The sequence below is a fragment of the Conger conger genome, chromosome 14, assembly GCF_963514075.1.
Source record: "Conger conger chromosome 14, fConCon1.1, whole genome shotgun sequence".
In the NCBI taxonomy this organism is placed as follows: Eukaryota; Metazoa; Chordata; class Actinopteri; order Anguilliformes; family Congridae; genus Conger; species Conger conger.
Window position 1 is genome coordinate 23,016,373 of NC_083773.1, and position 21,038 is coordinate 23,037,410.

General features: G+C 46.4%; 1 protein-coding gene across 1 annotated transcript in view; it reads right to left on the reverse strand.

The window, feature by feature from the left end:
- The window catches only part of celsr2 (cadherin, EGF LAG seven-pass G-type receptor 2), a 73,854-nt gene that overhangs the window by 17,829 nt on the left and 34,987 nt on the right, over nucleotides 1-21,038 (reverse strand). Inside the window, exons 4-15 of the mRNA XM_061220144.1 lie at nucleotides 17,062-17,177; nucleotides 16,320-16,408; nucleotides 9,913-10,070; nucleotides 8,674-8,837; nucleotides 7,854-7,979; nucleotides 5,901-6,067; nucleotides 3,222-3,404; nucleotides 2,506-2,619; nucleotides 2,228-2,402; nucleotides 1,794-1,935; nucleotides 1,180-1,300; nucleotides 137-320 (exon numbers count right to left, since the gene is read on the reverse strand). Of these exons, the coding sequence (XP_061076128.1) occupies nucleotides 137-320; nucleotides 1,180-1,300; nucleotides 1,794-1,935; nucleotides 2,228-2,402; nucleotides 2,506-2,619; nucleotides 3,222-3,404; nucleotides 5,901-6,067; nucleotides 7,854-7,979; nucleotides 8,674-8,837; nucleotides 9,913-10,070; nucleotides 16,320-16,408; nucleotides 17,062-17,177 (1,739 nt within the window). The remainder of the gene's footprint in view (nucleotides 1-136; nucleotides 321-1,179; nucleotides 1,301-1,793; nucleotides 1,936-2,227; nucleotides 2,403-2,505; nucleotides 2,620-3,221; nucleotides 3,405-5,900; nucleotides 6,068-7,853; nucleotides 7,980-8,673; nucleotides 8,838-9,912; nucleotides 10,071-16,319; nucleotides 16,409-17,061; nucleotides 17,178-21,038) is intronic.

A 21,038-nucleotide genomic window follows, 5' to 3' on the forward strand; every position in this document is an offset into this window, starting at 1 on the left:
CCAGGAATGACAAGGAAGTCATTACTCAGAAGTGTACAGTCATATAGTGCATATACCACTCCATCCACCTCATCTGAACGCTGTAACTCTTTACGTTAAACGGGGGTTTAAAGCGGAGACAGGAGAGGGGGAGCACCTTCGCAGCCCCCGGGCGAGACCTCGGCGAAGGGGTTATCGCAGCGGTCACACTGCCGGCCGATGACCCCGGGCTTGCACTGGCACTGGCCGGACTCCAGGTCGCACGCCCGGGAGAAGGAGCCCACGGGGTAACAATCGCACAGCAGACACGACTCGCTCCCCTCGGGCCGGTAATGGTTATCCTGCGGGGCGGGAAAAAGAGAGAGAAGAGAAGAAAGGGATTGGGGGGGGAAGAGGAAAAAGGAGCAAGAGAAACGAGGGAGGAAAGAATTGAAAGGGAGAGAGGGGGAGAGAAGGAAAAACAAAGATACGGTTTTATCATTCAGTTTGGCAAAGCTGTTGTTGGCAACAAGGCATACAACTTGTATTAAAGTGGCAGTAATGGGTGCTTTTAAGCAGCAGTGACAGTGCGCTGTCACGGATTAAGCTGTCACAACGTCTGAGAGGGAGTTCACCAGAGGCGGTGAGGCACGCTACGGTCCCTTCATATTCCGCCTTCATTACACCGGGTCTCAGTGTCACGCAATGGTCGCAACATTCACACAGCTTAAAAGTTCACACGGGTAAATTTGTCTCAGACCACACCGCAAACCGTGAAAGCATGCTTCTTTTATTTCCTCTCTTATGCAGCCATAGCAGAATACGACGGCATTGATAATGTCACTGTGTCACACAAGCCAATAAAACTACAAACACAAATCTCAAGAGGCACATCAGACTGCCTACTTGAGTGAAGCATCACCATTAAAGAAGCCCTTCCCACGCGTACGAACATCCATCAAACATGCTGCTACTGTTGAGAGCTGTTTCTGTCGGGGGCTATGCAGAAAGGGGTTGGGGTGACTTGCTTCTTTTATATTTTATCACACTTTGTCTCCCATTTTCCCAACACTGAATTCCTCAGCAACCCCTCCTGCTGACGGCAGGAAGAGATGGCAGACACGTATCTCCTCAGATTCCCAAGACCCCCTTCCCATTTTCCACACTGCAGCCCAATCACACAGTGCCACGGTCGCTGTGGGAGAACGAGGGGGGACTTGCCTTGCAGCGACACTCCCCGGAGGTCTTGTTGCAGTCGGCGTCGAAGCCCTTGTCCGTCTGGCATGAGCAGGGGCCGCAGGTCTTGTGGCCCCACCATCCCCTGGGGCACGGCTGGTCACTCCTGCATTAATCAGCACAGTCACTCTTTACAATGCACTCCTTACTCATATGAGGCACGTGGACATAAGGGGCAGGTCATAGGCAGGTAACTGGACTTATGAGCAGGAGCTAGGCTTGTAAAAGAAAGGTTGTAGGTTTGATTCCCAGGTACTGCCTGTCAGGTAGGTCATTGCTGTTGTACCCTTGACCAAGATACTTAATCTGAATGGCTTCAGAACATATCCAGCAGTGTGAATGGATACTGGTTAAATAATAATAAGGAAGAAATGCTAACTTTGTGAAAGTCACTCTGGATAAGAGCATCTGCTAAATGGCAGTAATGTCATCTTGTTATGAGTTTATTTACAGGTAATTGGCTGGTGATTGGCTGTCATCTTAGACATTTACCTCTTCAGTGATTCTTCTAATTAGTGAAACAGCTGATGATTATTTAGACTGTAGGTGTGATGAGTATACAATATATCTGTGCTCTGATTGGGTGATGATGACCTCACCTTTTCTCGCAGTACTGGCCAAAATAGTTGCTGGGACAATCGCAGGTGTAGCCGTGGGAGGAGCTTGGCGTCCTTGTGCAGACTGATTGGTGCTCGCAAGGGTTGAGAGAACACACATCCGTACAGACATCGCCATAGTAACCTGGCAGACGGATAATAACCTCATGTAATCAACAGAGCTGACATTGTTTTGGTTATTATTGCATTATAAATGCTAAACTGTCACACTAATGAACTGGACAAGTGAAACTGTTGATGATAATGATGCTGACGATGATGATGATGATGGTTATAATGATAATGACGATGATGTTGGTGATGAAGGTGACAGCGATGATGATGATTATAATGATAATGATAATGATAATGATGATAATGATGGTGATGGTGATGGTGATGAAGGTGACCATGGTATCCCAGGCTGAAGGTCTCACCTGGGTGGCAGGTACAGGAGTAGCTGTCCCAGTCGTTGCTGCAGTAGCTGTTGGCAGGACAGGGGCTGTAGTCACACGGGTCAGACAGACTGCAGCCTCGCTCCACGTTCTGCTTCTTAGCCTGAGACAGACTGAGGGACACCGCACTGGACTCTGTCTCGCCCAGGTGCACACCCTGCAGGGGGGACACACAGCAGGGAGGGAGAGTGAGTGCAGGCCTGTGTGTGTGTGTGTGTGTGTGTGTGTGTGTGTGTGTGTGTGTGTGTGACTTCACTGACCTGCACACAACCACGGAACCCTTGCAGCACTTTCCCGTCCCGTCCAGAAACCCCCCCAACACTGACGGTGCGGAGCTTCAGTCCCTTCAGCTTACTGTCCACCTCCACACTGGCCTGTACAGAGCGCAGACATTACATTACATTACATTACACCCTAACCCAGGCTCACCTGCACAGAGCGCAGACATTACATTACACCCTAACCCAGGCTCACCTGCACAGAGCGCAGACATTACATTACATTACATTACACCCTAACCCAGGCTCACCTGTACAGAGCGCAGACATTACATTACATTACACCCTAACCTAGGCAGTACAGTATAATTTCATATATATTTTTTAAAAAGTATAAACATCATTTCCGAAGGCTCTGTATTTGTGGCTCTGTATGCTATGGAAAAATCATTAATTCACACATTCAATCATTAAATCACCAAGATCATCTCAGGCAGTGATCTTCATCATGGTCCTCGAGAGCCACAGGGTCTGCAGGTTTTTGCTTTGCCTTCATATCAACAAGCAATTCACAAGAAGAACCCAGGTGAGGTGAGTTCACTGTGTAATTGACCGCGTTAGTTGATCAATGAATTGCTGAGTAACAACAAAAAGCAGCTCTCCAGGACCAGGAATGAAGATCACTGATCTCAGATGTTAGTGGGCTTTTGGTGGGTCAATAATGAAAGACACTGGTTTCACACTCTGAGCCTCCTCACCATGTGCAGGCCGTAGTCGAGTGACAGGATGACCTGGTGCCTGGTCGTCACGCCCGCCCAGCCCCCGCGCAACTGCAGCTGCAGGTGGTGCCAGTCGCCATCGTCCGCCTTCACCGCCTCCAGCCGCGAGACCGTGGAGTCCTCCGCCCGCTGCAGTGACATCAGCACGCTGCCGTTCCGGAGCTGCGCCGAGAGGAAGGGAGCGCCCCGTCATCACGGCTCCCAAACGCACTAAACCCGCCAAAGCCTATACCGCTAACATTCTCAGAGCTGGGCAGGGTTCGTCTGGGTCAGACATGAGCACAGAAAGGTATTTTAATCCGTGACAATTACCCATTTGCCCACTGGCTCACTGAATCAAACGGTTCAACTAAAATAATAGCCACTGCACACACCGGACCCCTGCAGTGCTCAAGGAGGCCCTTCTCCACACACTCACAACCAGAGTCACAAACAATAGACTACATTTTAGACCGCTAATATCTAGACAACCAACAGGTGGCGCTCTTGTACTAAAAAGCAAGCTATTTCACAAACACTGAAAGGCAATATAGCAAAGTTTTTCCTACTGCATTGCATTCTAAAGAAAAGAGACATGAAAGTGATGGACACCATTAACCATAGTGCTGAGATAGCAAAAAAAAAAAAAAAAAAAGATTAAAAAAAACCCCATCAATTATTCAAACATTATTTGATTTATTATCAGAAACTTTATTACATTAAGTGCGATGTTCCAAAGTGTAATATGACGTTGGAGAAAACCCATTAAAATATTGGAAAACTAAAGTACAGTGCCACAGGTGCAAAGACAGCAGTTTCTGAGATAAGCCAGCTACAGTCCACCAGAAGAAAGATTAATATCTTTCTTAGTTTTCTTTCTCTGCAACTAAGACAGATTAAAAGAAGCATAAACACTGAAGTGAACGGATTATATTTCAGTTTTCACTCTAATTTGTATATGTGGAAAAGCTGCAAATTGGACTGCACATGGCTGATCTTCTAAAGGAAATCTAAATCTGTCAGAGCTGGAAAAGCGAAGTGTTATGCTCGCTGAAGTGTGACAGTGTGTGTGTTTTAATTATTGTCTGTACCTGTGATGGCTTGCCACTTTCATGCACTCTGAGAGACTCCAACCCTGTCTATGTGGCTGTGAGTAGTGATTAATCCCTTGCTATCCACCCTCACACAAACAGCAGATAGCATCTCCTCTCTGACCCCTGGCAAACCGTCATCATCTGACTGACACTGCGGTTAGATGCCTGAAGAGGACACGGGTCAGAAGAGCCCCCCAGCCCTGTGGCCACACCGTGAATCACTGCCAAGCACCTAGGAGGACTATTCCTCCAGCTGAACTTTCTAACCAACGGATAGCCCCACGGGCAGGAAAGCCCTCTTTATCACTCCCATTCTAAAAGGAGGGGCCCCTGGGTCCTCAATATCTGACCCACAGCCCTCACCTCCCTCATTATGAAGACTTTGAGAACCAAGAAGAGCTTCATGGTAAATGGTAAATGGTTGGCATTTATGTAGCGCCTTTATCCAAAGCGCTGTACAATTGATGCTTCTCATTCACCCATTCATACACACACTCACACACCAATGGCGATTGGCTGCCATGCAAGGCGCCGACCAGCTCGTCAGGAGCATTTGGGGGCTAAGTGTCTTGCTCAGGGACACTTCGACACAGCCTGGGCGGGGATTGAACCGGCAACCCTCCGACTGCCAGACGACTGCTCTTACTGCCTGAGCCATGTCGCCGCTCATCATCAATGATGAGGCGATGCCAACCTTTTCCAAGTGGAGACAATCCACAATCACCTAGAGGGTCTAGAAACGGTCAGCTCAGCTCAGATCTGTGGACCTCTGATTTCCCATTCAACACCCATCCAAACCGCCATCTGATCAAGTTTGCGGTTGTAAGTCTCTTAGGCCCTGCTCAAGATCACAGAGAGTTTGTGGACTGGGAACTGGGAACTTGTGACATATCATTACAAAACATGTCACAAGCTATAATCCATGGGGAACCAGTGGATGTTGTATGTCAGTACAAATACCTGGGAAGTTTTTGATGAAAAACTTTGAATCAAGGTTAAAGCCAAGGTTATCATCAAGAAGTACAGCAGCACCAATACTTCTTCAGGAAGCTCCCCTCATTTGGGGTAAGCAGGAATATCTTCACCATATTTTACAACTCCTTCATTGGAAGTGTAATAAGCTTCTCATTCATTTGTTGGTTTGAACACAACCAAAAAGCAAGAAGTACCACAACAGTACAGTGAGCATCTGCTAAAAAATTTGTGTCTGACCCCACTTTTTGACAAGTAAACTTAAACCATCCTACAGGACCCTACCCGTGTCCTTCACAGGGCTTTCCAATGGCTCACCTCTGACCGGCGTCTGCACTGCTCTGCAGCAAGGACAAACCAGAGGAACACCATCTTCACTGAGCCAGTTCACCTGTGTGACTCCAGTCTCACTCCAGCTACCCTCCTACCCATAGGCCTGCTGGCCACTAAAAGCATATTTTACTCTTAGTTATTTATTACTGCTGGATTAAGAACTTTTAAATGACAGTACGTCTTCTGAACTGAACTAGCTGTGTAGCTGTGCTGCGGGTTAGTTACAGTGACAGTGTTTCCTTGTGCTGTGTGACAGCGTGTACCTGTGCTGGTGATTTACCTGCAGCGTGATGCTGTGCTGCTGTCCGGCTGTAACTCGGAGCAGCACTGAGGTGGGCTGCCGCGTGCGGAACATCATCTCCACGTGCCAGGGCACCGTGACAACGGCCGCCGGGTTGTTCCACTGTACCAGGCTGTTGCCCTGGAAACGCTGGGGACTGGACATGGCTGTAACACCGGGGACAAAAGCAGAGGAATGCGCATTGAGCCACAAGTGAACTCATGTCAATCTTCAAGCGTTTTAGTAATAAAAACACATGAATAATGGTATGCTGATAGTTGAGGAGGAAATTATCTGTGTTGAATACAATCTTATCTCATGAGTAATACAGGCCCCCTCCGCCTCCTCTTTCTCTCTCTCTCAGTCTGTACACACACTGCACAGGTCTCGACAGGCCGTGGTGTACCCAGTAGCCAGTGGGGCTGTTTGTCCTTCCTGGGTGGAGATAGGGTTGTCAAAACCTCACTAAGCAACATAAATGCGTCTTGTGTCGTGTCAAGTTCGTTTTGTACCTCCCTGCCCTCCCACAACCCCCCACCACGGCCTCCTTCCCAATTCCTCCAGAGACCGTGATGATAAATAATAATACGCGGTAGGTCAACCAGGAGGCGCAGGATTGGACAGAGAGAGAGAACCCCCAGGGAAAGCTGTGATTGGGCTAGCCGCCCGCATTTATTCCTGCATGGCTGACGCAGCAGCATGAGGAGGATGGAGCGGCTTAGTACGATGCTCGCTTTGCACACAACGGAAGCCGCTGAGAATCTAAAGAGCGTGTTTAGAGAGGATGCCAGAAGTTTCCAGAGTCAGCCGCGGAGGAAAAAGAAGATGAAAGCAGCCTGGAAACGTCAATTATTTTTGTTGTTGCGGTGCGCCCCCCCCCTCCCCTCCCATGTCTGCCCAGGCATAAGCTCTGGGGGCCCTGGAGACCACATTAGCCGGCTGAATCGCTGATGGAGAGCCTGGTCTGCTCCTCTTCAGTCACGTCTACTTAGCGGCCTCCCGTCAGCCTCTGCAGACAGTGGTAACGAGGGGCGGCGGCCTTCCCCTCCTCCCTCCCTCTCATCCTTCCATCTTTTCTTGTCTCTCTCCTCTCCCAGGCCCCTCCTGTTGGTTTCTGACTGTGTTAATTCCCTCTCCGGAGGAAGAACAGCTGTTTTTCCACACTGTCCCATTCCCATATTCAAATTAATAACATTTCTGCTGTACATCTTTCATTCTGGCAGATGCCATTCTCTAAGGAATCTTTGACGCATTAGTAAATACAATGTTGTTATGCTTCATTAGCCTGACATGTTGTAGCCTGCTAAAGCTTTGCGAATTGGACCCCCCCACCCACCAGTCAGTTTTCACACAAACATCATAGCCAAACAGCTATAATGCCCAAGGACCAGGGACAGCCACTTATTTCTATGCAAAGATGCTGACTTGTAAAACACACACACACACACACACACACACACGTACAAGCACGCGCACACACACACACACACACACACACACACAAGTACATGCACACAAGCACAGAAACACAGACATGCTGACTTGCACACAAGCACAAATACGATGTGCAAAACCACACAGCATGACTAAGATTGGAAAATGTTATTTTAACAAACAAATTCTCTTGATCCAACAGGAGGGGAGTTGTGGGGTGGGTGGTAAAAAAACAAAAAAAAACATCTCTAGAAAGGAAGATTATTTACTGCTGTAAAGTTGAGCTCTAAAAAATGAATATAGTGGCAGCTAAATCAGGCACACTCTACAGAGCAGGATAAAAACTCCCCACTGAACTGGAAAAAAATCTGCCCTTGTTTCTTGCTGTGACTAGTGCCTTCACAAGCAAATGTAAAAGAGAGACCCTGAAAGTCAGATCACGGGGGTAATCTGGTCAATCCCCTTTCACTGTAATCCTTGGTTTTACCCCTTCATCCAGCCCCACTTCTCCACACCTACCCTTCTCGCAGTTCTGGCCTCCGAACCCAAGAGGGCAGTCACAGCTGAAGGAGCCCCAGCGGTTCACACAGGTGCCCCCATTCATACAGGGGTTAGCGCTGCAGAAGTTCCTTTTCGACGAACACCCTGGTGAGCACAGGAAAATATGGTGAGAGACTGGCTGTGATATGAAACCACCAGTCATAAACATAAAATGTCCTCAATATATACATGTGCATACAAATTCTATACATAATGATATAAACTGAATTAGACATTTGTGGCATATATAAACATGTCAATGCACATAAAGTACAGTTTCATTTCAATTACAGACATTCTGGTGTTTGTTTTGTAATGACATCTCAGTTATTATGGTTATTAGTGCATTATGGTATTTTAAACCTGACCAGTTTGACACTATCAACTTTTGGGAATGCGATTCACTATATGTCCTAATGTAGGTGTGGTGCCAATTATGTAGAAGTCTGGCATCAAGACTGAGCTTTTTTTTAACCAAAATCTATTTGCAGCCAAAAATACTACACTGTCGTTGTAAGGTGTTACACACAGAATCATGTGACTGTGAATGTGACAAACGATGACACATTTGCCCATATAACACAAAAGATACGTGTTTATCACAGATGAAATGGCACACCCCTTGCTTTCTGTTCATCCCTCAATCTAAACAAGTGTTCCTAGTTGTCCAGGTCCTGTGGGCCCTGAGCTTGTCCACACACAGTGGTCTCCCCTTCGGGCAGCGGAGTCCTGCTGCTGTTTGTTAGCCTTCAGGGCCTGGCTCCCTAACATGGCTGCTCTTCCCTGCAGCGTACGGTACCTGGCACAGTGCCGTTGTTGGCGATGTGGCTGGCCATGTCTATGTAGCGGTTGTCGATCTGCAGGTTCTTCATGCAGCCTACAAACTGGCGCGTCTGGACAGGAAAGTCCTCCGGGAGTTTAGGGACTCCCCCCAGGAGCAGAGGGCCGGTCAGGTCAAGAGACCTGAGGAGACAGGAGGGGCACACCCGTAAATGATCACCATCATTGTTATCAACAGTCTTACCAGCAGTAGAACTTGTACTTGTAGCATATTTCAATTATTCATTCGTAAGCATTCATTATTCATAATATTTCAGGATAAAACAAAATTCCCCGTCTCAAGGTGCTTTAAAAACTGGATGAGTACAGTAGCAACACAAGGATTTCCTGTGACAGCAGTGAGCCACACATTGCCAGTTTTTTCAGCATAGATGTATTTTAGAATGCTGTATTTGCCAAATCGTTTTGTCCCTGGATAGCTGTTCAAGAATAAAGATATAATGATAATTTAAAGTGTGGTTTTCTTTTTTTCTACTTTAATGCTGAAATCAACAGAAAATAATGTTCCATTTGAACTGTAAGTCTACGTAAGCTAGCATTCAACACATCAAGTTTGGAGCTTCAGTATAGTTTTTCCCCCATTGGTGTAAGCTGTCACCACACCTTGGAACATCTAGAACGGCGTGTGCTTTTTTAATTACTCCTGTCAACAGCAAATAGAAAGCAGAAGGAAGGAGGCAAAGAAGCCCTAAATCCTCTATTTAACCTGATCTGAGAGTGTTCCCAGTACCCCAGAAAAACCATGGCTGCACATTTCGACAGAGGACGGAAGAAGTGACAGAGCCAACCTGCCCATAAAATATTAACGAACTTTCAGTCACACGCATGAACAGGTAGCACGTTACGATCTTTCCCTGACAATGCGTGTGGAATCAGAGAGAATTCCACAAGGTTGTCCTGAACATACCTAATTCATAAATGGAGCTATGCTGGTACTATCAAAACACGATTGTTCCGTACTGTTCCCCTTGCTTTCTCATTCTGTCTAAATCTGCTTGTTTGTTTTTACTGGTTTCTTAGTACACCATTTCATTTTCATATTTGTCCATATCTGCGGCACTTCCATTTAATATTATAGTCATTGCAAAGGCATTTTTATTTTAGTGTAAATTATATTGTTGCATCTGCGTTGCTCCTAGGAAACCTGACAGTGTTCACTCTCGACACAAAACAGAGGGCCGCTTTTCTTTTGACTTACTTCTTGGATCCTGATTGGCTGCCCTGAGCAGAGCAGGAATAGTTCCCGATTGTGTGACCGAATTTCAGCGCCACAGATGTGTCACAGTCGTCCACGGTCACCACGACAACCTTCTGGTCAGAGGGACCCTGGGGTAGTCCTGCCTGACTGAGGACGGGCTGGAAAAGGGGGAGGGGGGGGGGGTTGGGTGAGAGAAGAAGAGAAATAGAACGTGTTAACAGAACAATCCGACTGTCACTCAATTGTCCATTCAATTGTGTACTTTCTGAGAGACTTACAGGTCACTGTTAACATCTATAAAGTCCATTTAGAAATGAACCCAGAGTAGGTATGTGGAGAGACTTATTCTGCTGTTATCTGTCATTCTTGTAAGAAGGCTTTTAGTGAATGTTACTGCTTTTTGCAGAATTCAAAGAGGGGTCAATAAATGTGTCAGCTGTTCTGAGTTAGTAAGAATCATGCTGCAATTGCCAAACCTCAAATTTGAGGCCCAACACACAGAGTGTCCTACTGAGACAAAGACACAGCGCCAACAGACAAGTGGCCAGTCTGCTTTTACATACGAGGAATTGAGTATTAGTATTCCAGTGAGGGCGGTGGAAGAATGTGCCAACAGTGCGTGAAATGACCGCAGCTGAAAGAGGTAGATGGGAGAAAGTGTCTGTTTGAACAGGAGCTGAACCCATACGTATCATCAAGCCATTACCCTTCTGGGTTAGCGGGTGAGAATGGCCCAGGTCCGGCTGGGGGGGGGGGGGGGGCAGTGACAGGGATCTGTATTCAAACAGCGAGGCTCATTACAAGGCCCATTGTTTACCGTGGTGTGCTCATGGGGGCCACTGTACAATCACCAAGAGGACAGTAAACATGTAAACCTCCCTCCATTTTCTTTTCCCGTAAGACATCTGAAGCTGCATAAATAAATAAAGTAATAAAATTCATATGGGACATCAGTGGTTATCTGTATTTTGAAGCTCATGGTTGCTGCTTTTTTTTCCTGTCCTTTGCTTCATCCTTTTCCTGAATGTTTAGTTTATCTCCATCGGTGCACAGGAAATCTGCACCGGCAGTGACAGGCACCATCAGTCTCCGCACTGAAGCAGTGCCTTATTCACAGGCACAAAGCCCCTCCTGAACAGTTCAGATCTGCTCTATATAAGACCAGCTCCACTGCATTCACCCTGTGTGCTGCAGACACACTGCCTTAAACAACGGTGTGTCCCTGGCAGGCAGAGAGCCTGCAGTGATTTGTGCTGACCTTTGCTCATAATTACATAATGAGCCTAATTGTTTGCTTACTCTTGACATCTTTCACATTTTTTGCAAGTAATAAATCACAAGTGTACTTGGCAATTTTATGAAGGAATTTGTATAATTTTGTGGCAGTAAATTCTGGGAGACACAGAAGTGTCCATGACACAACCGATTAACAAACAACACCACATATACCAGGGGGACAGGCAGGGATAGGCCCTCCCCCCGGAACTGAGATCGTGCACCGATATAAACGTTGTTTCCATGGGGACGTTGCTTGATGGAACATCACGTCTCCCCCCCTGTACAACTCCCTGCCGTGATTTCCTCCCGGAATTGTGGGATCGATGGAGAAGTCTTTGTGAGCATCGCCCACACGCCGCTAACTGTATCTCTCAGAAATGACGAGTTCGCTCGCCGCCTGGCTGGTCTCCCATCCCCAGAGGCCTCCATTACTGGCCCTGCTCATGGCACTCAGCACCGCGGACGCTCCAGAAGATTGGATTAGAAACATTACCGGTATTCTCACACCGTTTTCCGTTATGAAACCGACACCAGACCGAAGCTCTCGCAGGAGAGCGTTTCGTAACCGAGTGGGAGAGCACTGAGTGTCGCTTGGTGAGTGGAAGGCTTGATATAGACTCACCGAGCAGCGAGCTGTTTTTGCGCTCCCTTTCCCCTTACCCACCCTCGCACAGACCCCTGGGAATGAGAACGGCACACAGTGCGCCGCGTAGGCGACGCTCAAGTTTGCTTTTGTCTTGTACAAAGTCTGTCAGGAGACACGTTTCATTTTCCTCACAACAGCACAGGAGCAAAGGTTCCAGCTGTCATTGTTGTCTGTGTGGGAGTGGTGATTTCTGCAGCAGAAATACTATAAATAGAAGCCTTTTCTAAGGATATGCTATGAATGGCTGTATTTAAAGCAAAAGAAAAAACTATTTCAAGGCATTTTTTAATCTATTTGTTGAGACAAAACTGTCACACAGGGTGTCAAGACTTCACAGAACTTCTGAAAAGGACCACTGCAAGAAAAGAACAACAAAATGCAGGACTAAAATATCTGCTAACTTAATTCATCATCCTGAAGTTCCCACAATGCTGTTCTTCACCAAGAAATTCCCGTAAAAGCGCTCCTCAGTTTGAGAAATGCGATTTGGCAAATGTGATCCTTCTGTTTGATATACAGCCAAAGCAGAGGGCCAAAGCAGATGCTATTCGATTATACAGAACTTATTCATAGATAATATACTCACTGTCTGGTTATTTGGTCCTGATTTCAGTGGGCTGCAACTTAGCCAACAAGGTGAGCACAGAAATGTAAGATTTGTTTAATTTTCTCTCGTTTAAAATAATTAACCGTTTATTTGCACTCACCATTCCCCGCCTGCACTTGGTAACACAGACTGCAGCAGGTGTATAAGCACGACTGAACTGCAGAGATGAAGGGTTTAAAGCCCACAGGCTTTCCATACTTAAAACGCTAATGTAAAACGGGTTCAATGGAGACAATGAGGAGCCTCATCACGTGACCACCTGGCACAGACGCCTACAGACACTACAGCCCTCCGGGACCAAGGCTATATAGCGCTGACCCACACACACACACACACACACACACAGTGTACCTGCCATGCACACTGTACCTACATTCACACACATACAAACACACACAGTGTACCTACACTCTCTCACAAATATACACATGCATGCATGCAGTGTACCTACACTCACACACATACATACACACACACACACACACAGTGTACCTACACTGTGCAAAAACGCACACACGTGCACACACACACTGTGGGAGGCTTCACATCTCTCCATCACAAAAAGAAAATCCCTCCCCCTCTAGCTCAGTATCGGTGCTAGACAAAGGCGGCCCTTTTATTGTAGCTGAAATCAATGGCAGGAGGGCTGGCTGTGGGGGTGGCATAGGACAGATGATGACAATCAATAGGGTCAACAGCCCCTTTTAAACCCAACCTTAGTCCCAGGTCGTGACCCCGTATATATCCACTGCAGGTTTAAAAACGTATACCTACATTTGTTAATGGAGGGGTCGTCCTGCTGGTCGCCCTGCTGTCTAAAATTCTGTTCCGACACACTGACCAGGTCCAATAGCGACAGATACCAGAGGCAGTGGCGGTAAACACCACGGAGGAAGCAGTATATCGGTTTACGGATTTAATGAAGTGTGGCTTAACCTCCTGTGTGCAGGCAAATTATCCGCGAGCAGTCAGGGAGTGGCGCACAGCAGGGTAAACTGCCCATCTCTCTTCCAGAGGCCAGAGCAAAATGAACAGAGACTCAGTGTTTAACGCATCCCTGTGTCCTGCTCCTCCAGGCACACCGCCTATCAATAAACCAGCGCTGCCGTGGTTACAGCTTCAAAGCATAATTTACCATAACTGATCGCCTTCTGTGGCAAACACTGAAGTGACTTAGCATAACCGCAAAGCCGCAATGGTATTGTGGCTCAGGTGATATGACAAGAGCACGTCTCTGCCCCGGAGCAACTGAGAAATCCGTCAGGAATTAAGGGTGTCCGGGGGCATTTTGTTGCAGTAAAACCACAACAGGATGGAAGCATAATGAGACTGACTGGATCAGACGACCCCCCCCCCCCCACAGCCCCCCCACCCCCACCCCCACCACCCGGTCATATTGTACTCAACACCAAAAAACAAATGCATTTCTATGGTGGGAAAGCTTCTGAAACAGTACGAGCAGATCCAAGTCACGGCACTGCTAATGACATCGCCTCATACCCCCGTCTCTGTTTCCATTATAGCAGGGACGGGCCGAGGGGCTCGGGCTGAGGGACGCTGGCTCTCTCTCTGCCCAAAATGTCCGCCGTCCATCCTGGCAGCGGGTCACTGGCGGGGCAGCGGTGCCATCAGTCCTGCCTGTTAAAGCACGGGGAGAGCCCCTCAGCCCCTCCTGGCGCCCAAACAAAAGCGGGTGCTGCCAGCCGTGATTGAAGATTACATATTTACAGAGGGCCCCGCGTTCAAAGGGCCCCTTGTTACCGGAGGAAATGTTAATCTAATGTAGCAAGCGCAAGGATGCTTCAATAAGGGCCCACTTTCAGCCACCGTGACAGGCGGCAGGAATGAATACAGGGAGGCTGAGACAGGAAGGGGAAAAATAGACAATTAAACGATATTTGTTATTTTGCTTTTGGCGGGAAACCATGGGAACCTGGAGCGCTGAGCTGTGAGACGGGCTTCTCGGCTGGCGGCCTGAACCGACACACTCTCTCTCTCTCTCGCTCGCTCGCTCGCTGTCTCTCTCTCACTCTCCCTCTCTCTTCCCACGCATGAGCACCCGATTTACTGGGATGCTGGGTTTGAGGGAGCGGGGACTCCAATGCTGCGGTCATAGCTACTCTGTGCACACTTCTACATCTGAAAATGAAAATCCCCAAAATTAAATAAAGATGTTTCCTCTTACCCAGAGTGCTTTCTATCCATCCAGGTAGTTTCACTGACACCTTCTAGGTATCCGCTGCAGCTCACCGTGATACAACAGACCCCAACGGGATCAAATTATTCAAATCTACTCTCTGGATATGCTCCAGGAACCCCTTCCCTTTCAGTTTAACACAGGTCCACTCAGTAAACACATCTACATGCAGTCAAATGTTCCATATTTATTCACAATACAAAAACAATCCCGACAAAAAAAAGACGACATCATGTAAACACGTTATTTTGAATACTATGAATCATGGATACACCCTATTATGACTAACCATTCACATCATTTCCCCAAATATCCTGCATAGTTATGAAAATCAACGTGTTTTGTGGTTGACCAGTAGTACAGTCTCAAACTGGCACAATATACATAAAAAACTAAGGAGCAAAAAAAATTTGAAAATTTGGTGTATGGCAGGAAAACAATTAAATTCAAAACTATTCAAATTAAGCGAGATAAACCAGAAAAGGTCACACCAGACCAACAGGACATTGTTCTCAATGAAATCACATGAGCCACAGCAAGTTATCTGCTACAAAGCAGCATTCTGTTCCTCATGGCCCCCTTTGAAGTCTTATAATCCTATAATATTTTCACCTTCTATAACCTTGTGCCATGTTCACTGCTGCTGGCTGGAATCTGTCATGCCTATGTTATTATGGTGCTGCTGGACGGAATCTCAAGCCTCAGGAGGTTGCCTGGAAACGCTTTATGATGCAAAGCAACTTCCTCAATGGACTGAAATGTCACATCCTGTTTACAAGCGTGGGGGGAAGGGGGGATGGAGAAAGGGGGAGGGGGGAGGGGGGAATATAAAAGGGTGTATGGGAGGGCAGGGTCCCATGAATTCTTTACAAATTGGAATGGAAATAAAGAATTCAACAGCTCACATTATATTAAAAAAAGATCTTGCAACAGAAGCAAGATCGTTTTTTTCCCCCCTTTTCAAATGAAAACAGCCTCAGCCCTCGGCCCCCATTCAACCAACCCTCCCCCCCTGGCTCATCTCCCAAGCCACTGTCCTGTCAGCGGGGAGTCCTGGGGACTGAGCGGCTCCGAGCTGAAACACACTTCCTAGGGAGCGAGGCGGACTGCATTCTGCCCTATTTCCATCCAAGGACACGAGCGCAGAACCACTACGACACCTCCATGGGTATCCCCAACCAAGAGCACGACATCAATCCAGCCTGCACTGGGACTGGCCACACGGTCAATCTTATGTCAGCACAACAAAGAATGCATTATTAAACGCCCTCAAAAACACTGAATAACAATTGCCGACAAAATAGGTAAAATGTCAATAAAACATTTTTATTGACAAAAAATGTTGATGAATAATGAACCTTGGATTCAGCCGGTCGTGAGCACGTAGTACAGAGGTGGGAGCTTTCACATGTCACCCTCAGTGCTGGTCCTTATTAATCACACAACGCACATCAATACCAGACCAGTGGGTGTTACTGAATGATGTGTAGCATGTCATATATAATGATTTTTTTTCCCCTCTAGTGGAAGGCCTACCCTCTGTATTGTCATTTGGAGACCAGGTCTAGGTTCACCTTGTTGGGACTAGTGCACCTGAATGATGTGTATCATGGCATATATAATGTTTTTTGTCCTCTCGTGTATTTTCACTGCCCAGTCAAGGCCGGGTCTCGACTCACCTTGTTGTAGTAGTGCACCTGGACCACGTGCCACTGCCCGTCACTGACACCGCCCAGGACGAAAGGAGACACCAGTGTTTTCGTCTCTCCTGTGTACACATGTCAGCAGTGAGAAAGCAGCCCCTGGCCAAAGCCACCCAAGTCTCAGGTAATTCCCAGCTGTCTGTCACAGATGCCTTTCACTGCACCCAGTTATAACTGCATCTGAAGTCTGCCCACCCACCGCTTGCAGTGTAGGAAAATTCAGGAAGCGGTCCTGCTTTTCCTGAGATGGAATAACGAGGCTTCCTGAACCAAAATGACATTACATTACATTATTGGCATTTGGCAGACGCTCTTATCCAGAGCGACATACAGTTGATTGGACTAAGCAGGAGACAATCCTCCCCTGGAGCAATGCAGGGTTAAGGGCCTTGCTCAAGGGCACAACGGCTGTGCGGATATTATTGTGGCTACACCGGGATTAGAACCACCGACCTTGCGTGTCCCAGTCATTCACCACTACACTACAGGCCGCCCCAAATAATGTGTGGAGGAACCACGTGTTACCAATCATAGGCTCGTATGAACCAATCCAAATCCGTCAGGTTACATATGACGGCTCCAGCCATTTTAGGGTCCATGAACACTCTCTCACTCCATTTTCCATGAGAAGGAAAAACTAATGAGGATATGGCCCTACGCACCTATGCCCCTGTAGACCCCAGCCACCCCATCCCAGGCCCCCAACCCCGTCCCGTACCTGCAGAGAAGGTGAGCTGTATCTGCTCGTTAATAATCTCCATGGCGATGAAGTCGTGCTTCTCGTTAAAGCGGCCATTATAAAGCAGCAGCCCGTTGGGTTCCATGGTGGCGAAGCTGAAACACAAAAAGTATTTTTTCTTTAAGTACGCATCAAGAAATGAGAGACCAACCTATGCTGCAGTAACATGCAGTAACATGCATGCTTTTAGTGCAGGTAGTAGCCATTTTCTTCATTATTCTTTACAACCCCGTTATTTTTAAACCATTTGGATTCCTAACTCTCCCACAGTTGGTATTAGCACCGTCTGAAGTCAATCTGGATCAAAGCTCACATCACTGCAATACACAGACCTGTCTTAACCAGATTTACCACTTGCGAGACCCAGGAAAGCCATCTTTTATACGAACCGCTCGATGGACTTCTAACGACCGCAGAGCAAATTAACCTCTGAGCTGCAGTGAATCTAATTAAATATTGACCTTTAGTAGTCAAGAGGCGTTTTCTCCTCCTCTGCAAATTTTCAGATTTTACGGACTGTTTTTGGGAAGACTGAGTCTGTGAAAGTTAACAGACAAACTGAACCCCTATAAAAACACTGATGATTGCAGCAATCTTCGACAATGTTTAAAATATTGTGTCAAAATAAAAAAGAAGCACATTTTGTCATATCACGTTCTGTGCAAAATGTGTAATATGACAGTATAACACATTCAGTTTCCACTGCACACCCCTTTATGTTTTGAATCTAAATCACGTCTCACTTACTTGCCAGTAACGACAGAATGTGAATTGAGCCACGTCACTATTTATAGTTCAGCCATGAGTGAAATAGCCGCTGCAGCGCGGCTTCCTATCGGCAGCGTAGTAACACCGATTATTAACGCACCGCGGAAAGCCTCTGCGAGCTGCCGCACACAGAGGAAGCGAATAGCGGCCCGCTCATGCGAAGCACAAAACAAGGTTAGCAAACTGTGGATCTCCACGTCCGTGGCCCGCTAACAGGGTTAAAAATAAGCACACAGTTCTGTCACCGAGATGGAGACAAATTGCTGAAAAAGAATGTCATGTTGACTCTGTCAGTGCGCTGGATAAACTGTAGAGCACGGCTTCCATTCAGGAATAACAAATGAGGGGTTATTGCTGCGAGGCGGGAGGGATCCAGGACCGGGAGAATTTCTCAAGATCGGAGACAAGATGTAAAAACCAATATAGAAAAGAGAACTGGGTGAATAACAAGAAGCAATGATTGCACAGGGAACTCGGCTCATAATCAGAACATTGCAGTTCTGAGTCATGAATTCAGCCTTACTGCTGTACATTTTGATGCTTTAATCTATTTTTAATCTAGTCCAGCTATGTATGTGCGTAATATAAAAAGTGTAATTCAGTGTACATTTTGTGTAAAAGTAAAAGTAGTCCTGTGCTGGGGTATTTACTGAGATCATCTTTATCCTGAAAACGCTCTCCTACAAAATGGAATATGGTGAAAATACTTTGCTAATAAAAAGCATTATCGACATATTGTGACACTTTACAGGATATGCGCAAACAGACAAATTATTCTCATTTTCAGAATTACATTTTTTCCTTTGCTCCTGTGATCTACTGTATAGGCCTACTGTATGCATCATTCTTATAAATAAAAATATAAAATGAAGCAATTTCCATACGGGCTAAGGGCCACATTAAAACTGCAATTATGTGCTTATTCAAACAGATTCACCTCGCAGACAGTAAGGCCACCATTTCAGGCTCAATGTGAATGCATGTGGAAGAAGTGAATTTGGGAATATGCAAAACCACGACCTGTCGTCACAGACAGAGTGTCTGTTGTTGTGGCATAATGCACAGTTAGACACATTTTAACACATCAGCGCTTTCACTGATGCCTCTGACTGCAATCAGAAACACTCTCGTCCTGTGGGTGTTTTACAGGATTCAGCCCATGGTCACTTTGTTCATTATGCTACATAGCCAGAGAGCATAAAAACAACACCGATTACGGCTTATGACTCCTGTTTGCTCTTCCCTGCTCTAAATATCTGCCTGCATATATTCCTCCATATTCAAGCCTTTCTTTGTTTTGCATTATCTAGCACCTACCTATCCTTCCATAGTCTTTAATGTTTTCCAGCAAAGAGCACCTTTCTTCTTTCTGATTCAAGACTTTACGGTTTTACTACATGACTCTGACAGAAAATGGGATTCTACGCACCTCCCCCATGTTTCTAAGCAACCCACAGTCAAAGCAGCAGAGATTTATAAAACACCCAGAGGCCTCCCTGACTCAAACCTCTGCTTCTGTTCTCAGCCCAGGTAAGATGGAGGGGGGGGCACAGCCTGCACAGGTTTGCGCCCCCCTCAGGGGGGGTCACAGCTCTCCCGAAAACAGGCTTCCGTTCCAAAAGGAATATTGCATTTCAATTTTTCAAAGGCTTCCAACGTTATAAAAAGACGAACCCGGCGCCATTTGGAAAAAAACTAAAATTTGCATTCAGTGTTCAGAAGACGGAAGGCTTCTTGCACTTCAGTGAATATGGCATTACAAAATGGTTCCAGCATACCTGTACACAAGCTATTTCAATGATTTGTTACTGTGCTACCCAGAGTCCAGGCCAAATTGATGACCCAGCTCTTGCAATCTAGCCATCCCATAATTCCCCCTTACTGGCAGCATAAATCTGTCTGCCTCTCAGCGTTAACTGATGTGTAGTGAAACTGGCACAAACATGGCTGCTGTATTACAGTTAATACTGTCGACAAATCTCTCTAATACAGAGGATAGAAGCATTATGTAAATTCAACTCATTAAGAATCAGATATGCAGTTAAAATAATCACCCTTGATTATTTGCTTGACTCATGTAAAAAAAAAAAAAAATACAAACAAGAATGAAAGTATTTATATATTCAGAATAAGGAAGTGATATACACGGTGTGCAATTTAGCAATTGATCACAGAAGTGTTTTTGAAGTTGCAGCCTATGGGCTCTGTCAGGAAAGAAAGGCCAACCAACACACTGAGCAGAATTTCCCATGATCTGGAGGCTTTGAAAACAAAACAGGAGAAACGCGATCGCCTGCTTCTCCTCCGATTACAGGGGTTTTTGACGGCATTGCCAGATTTGCTTTAAAAGGGATGCGACAACATGGCCCTGGTTGAGCAATCCATCAAAGTATCAAGAGACACTGAAAAGAAACTGGTCTGTGCAGGTCTTATGAAGGCAGGAAGGAAACATACCCCTTAGACTCATTACTATCAGCCATTTAGTCTCTGCTAAACAAATGCACGTAACCTGAACCCACTCAAAGTAAAGGCAAAATATAAATATGAAAATCCCTGGAGACTGAAAACACTACATGGGATGTGAAGCTATCTAGGTAAAGTAAAATATAACAAACAGACATAATCCGGTCATCAAACTGCTTCAAATGCAGGTGAATAAAAATTCATCCTTGCACATTAAAACAAAAGCCTTGCTTGCAACTAAACAAACCACTTCAGAAAAGTGCATTGCGTGTTCCTGTGACCATCTGTGTGCCAGTCCTGATTTGAACAGATCTCAGTGTGCAAGGATCAAAGCAAGCAACCACATTAATATTTAAAATCCAAGGATCCTGATTTGCATTGGGGAAGACGGGGCAGATTCAGATCCATTTGCGCACGGCTTTGTTAGCTCGTTAGCCATTCTCTCCCATCGTTCACTGTGAGATGGTCCACCTGTGGTTAAGCCTGCCCTGTCTTCTCCGCAGAGCAGCATCTCACAGCTTCAGCAGAATTAGTAACACGGCCTCCCTCACTTCACTCACACAGCAGCGGAACTGACTTCCGGTATTCCTGCAGGGTCCGTTATAAAGCCCTCCTCCAGGCACATAATTCAGGCTACAAGTTACGGCTGAGCCAGCTTCTACTTCACTGCTTTCACAGTTTAAAGCATTTGCCCGCAACCCTGGTCCTGGAGACCCGCTGGGTCT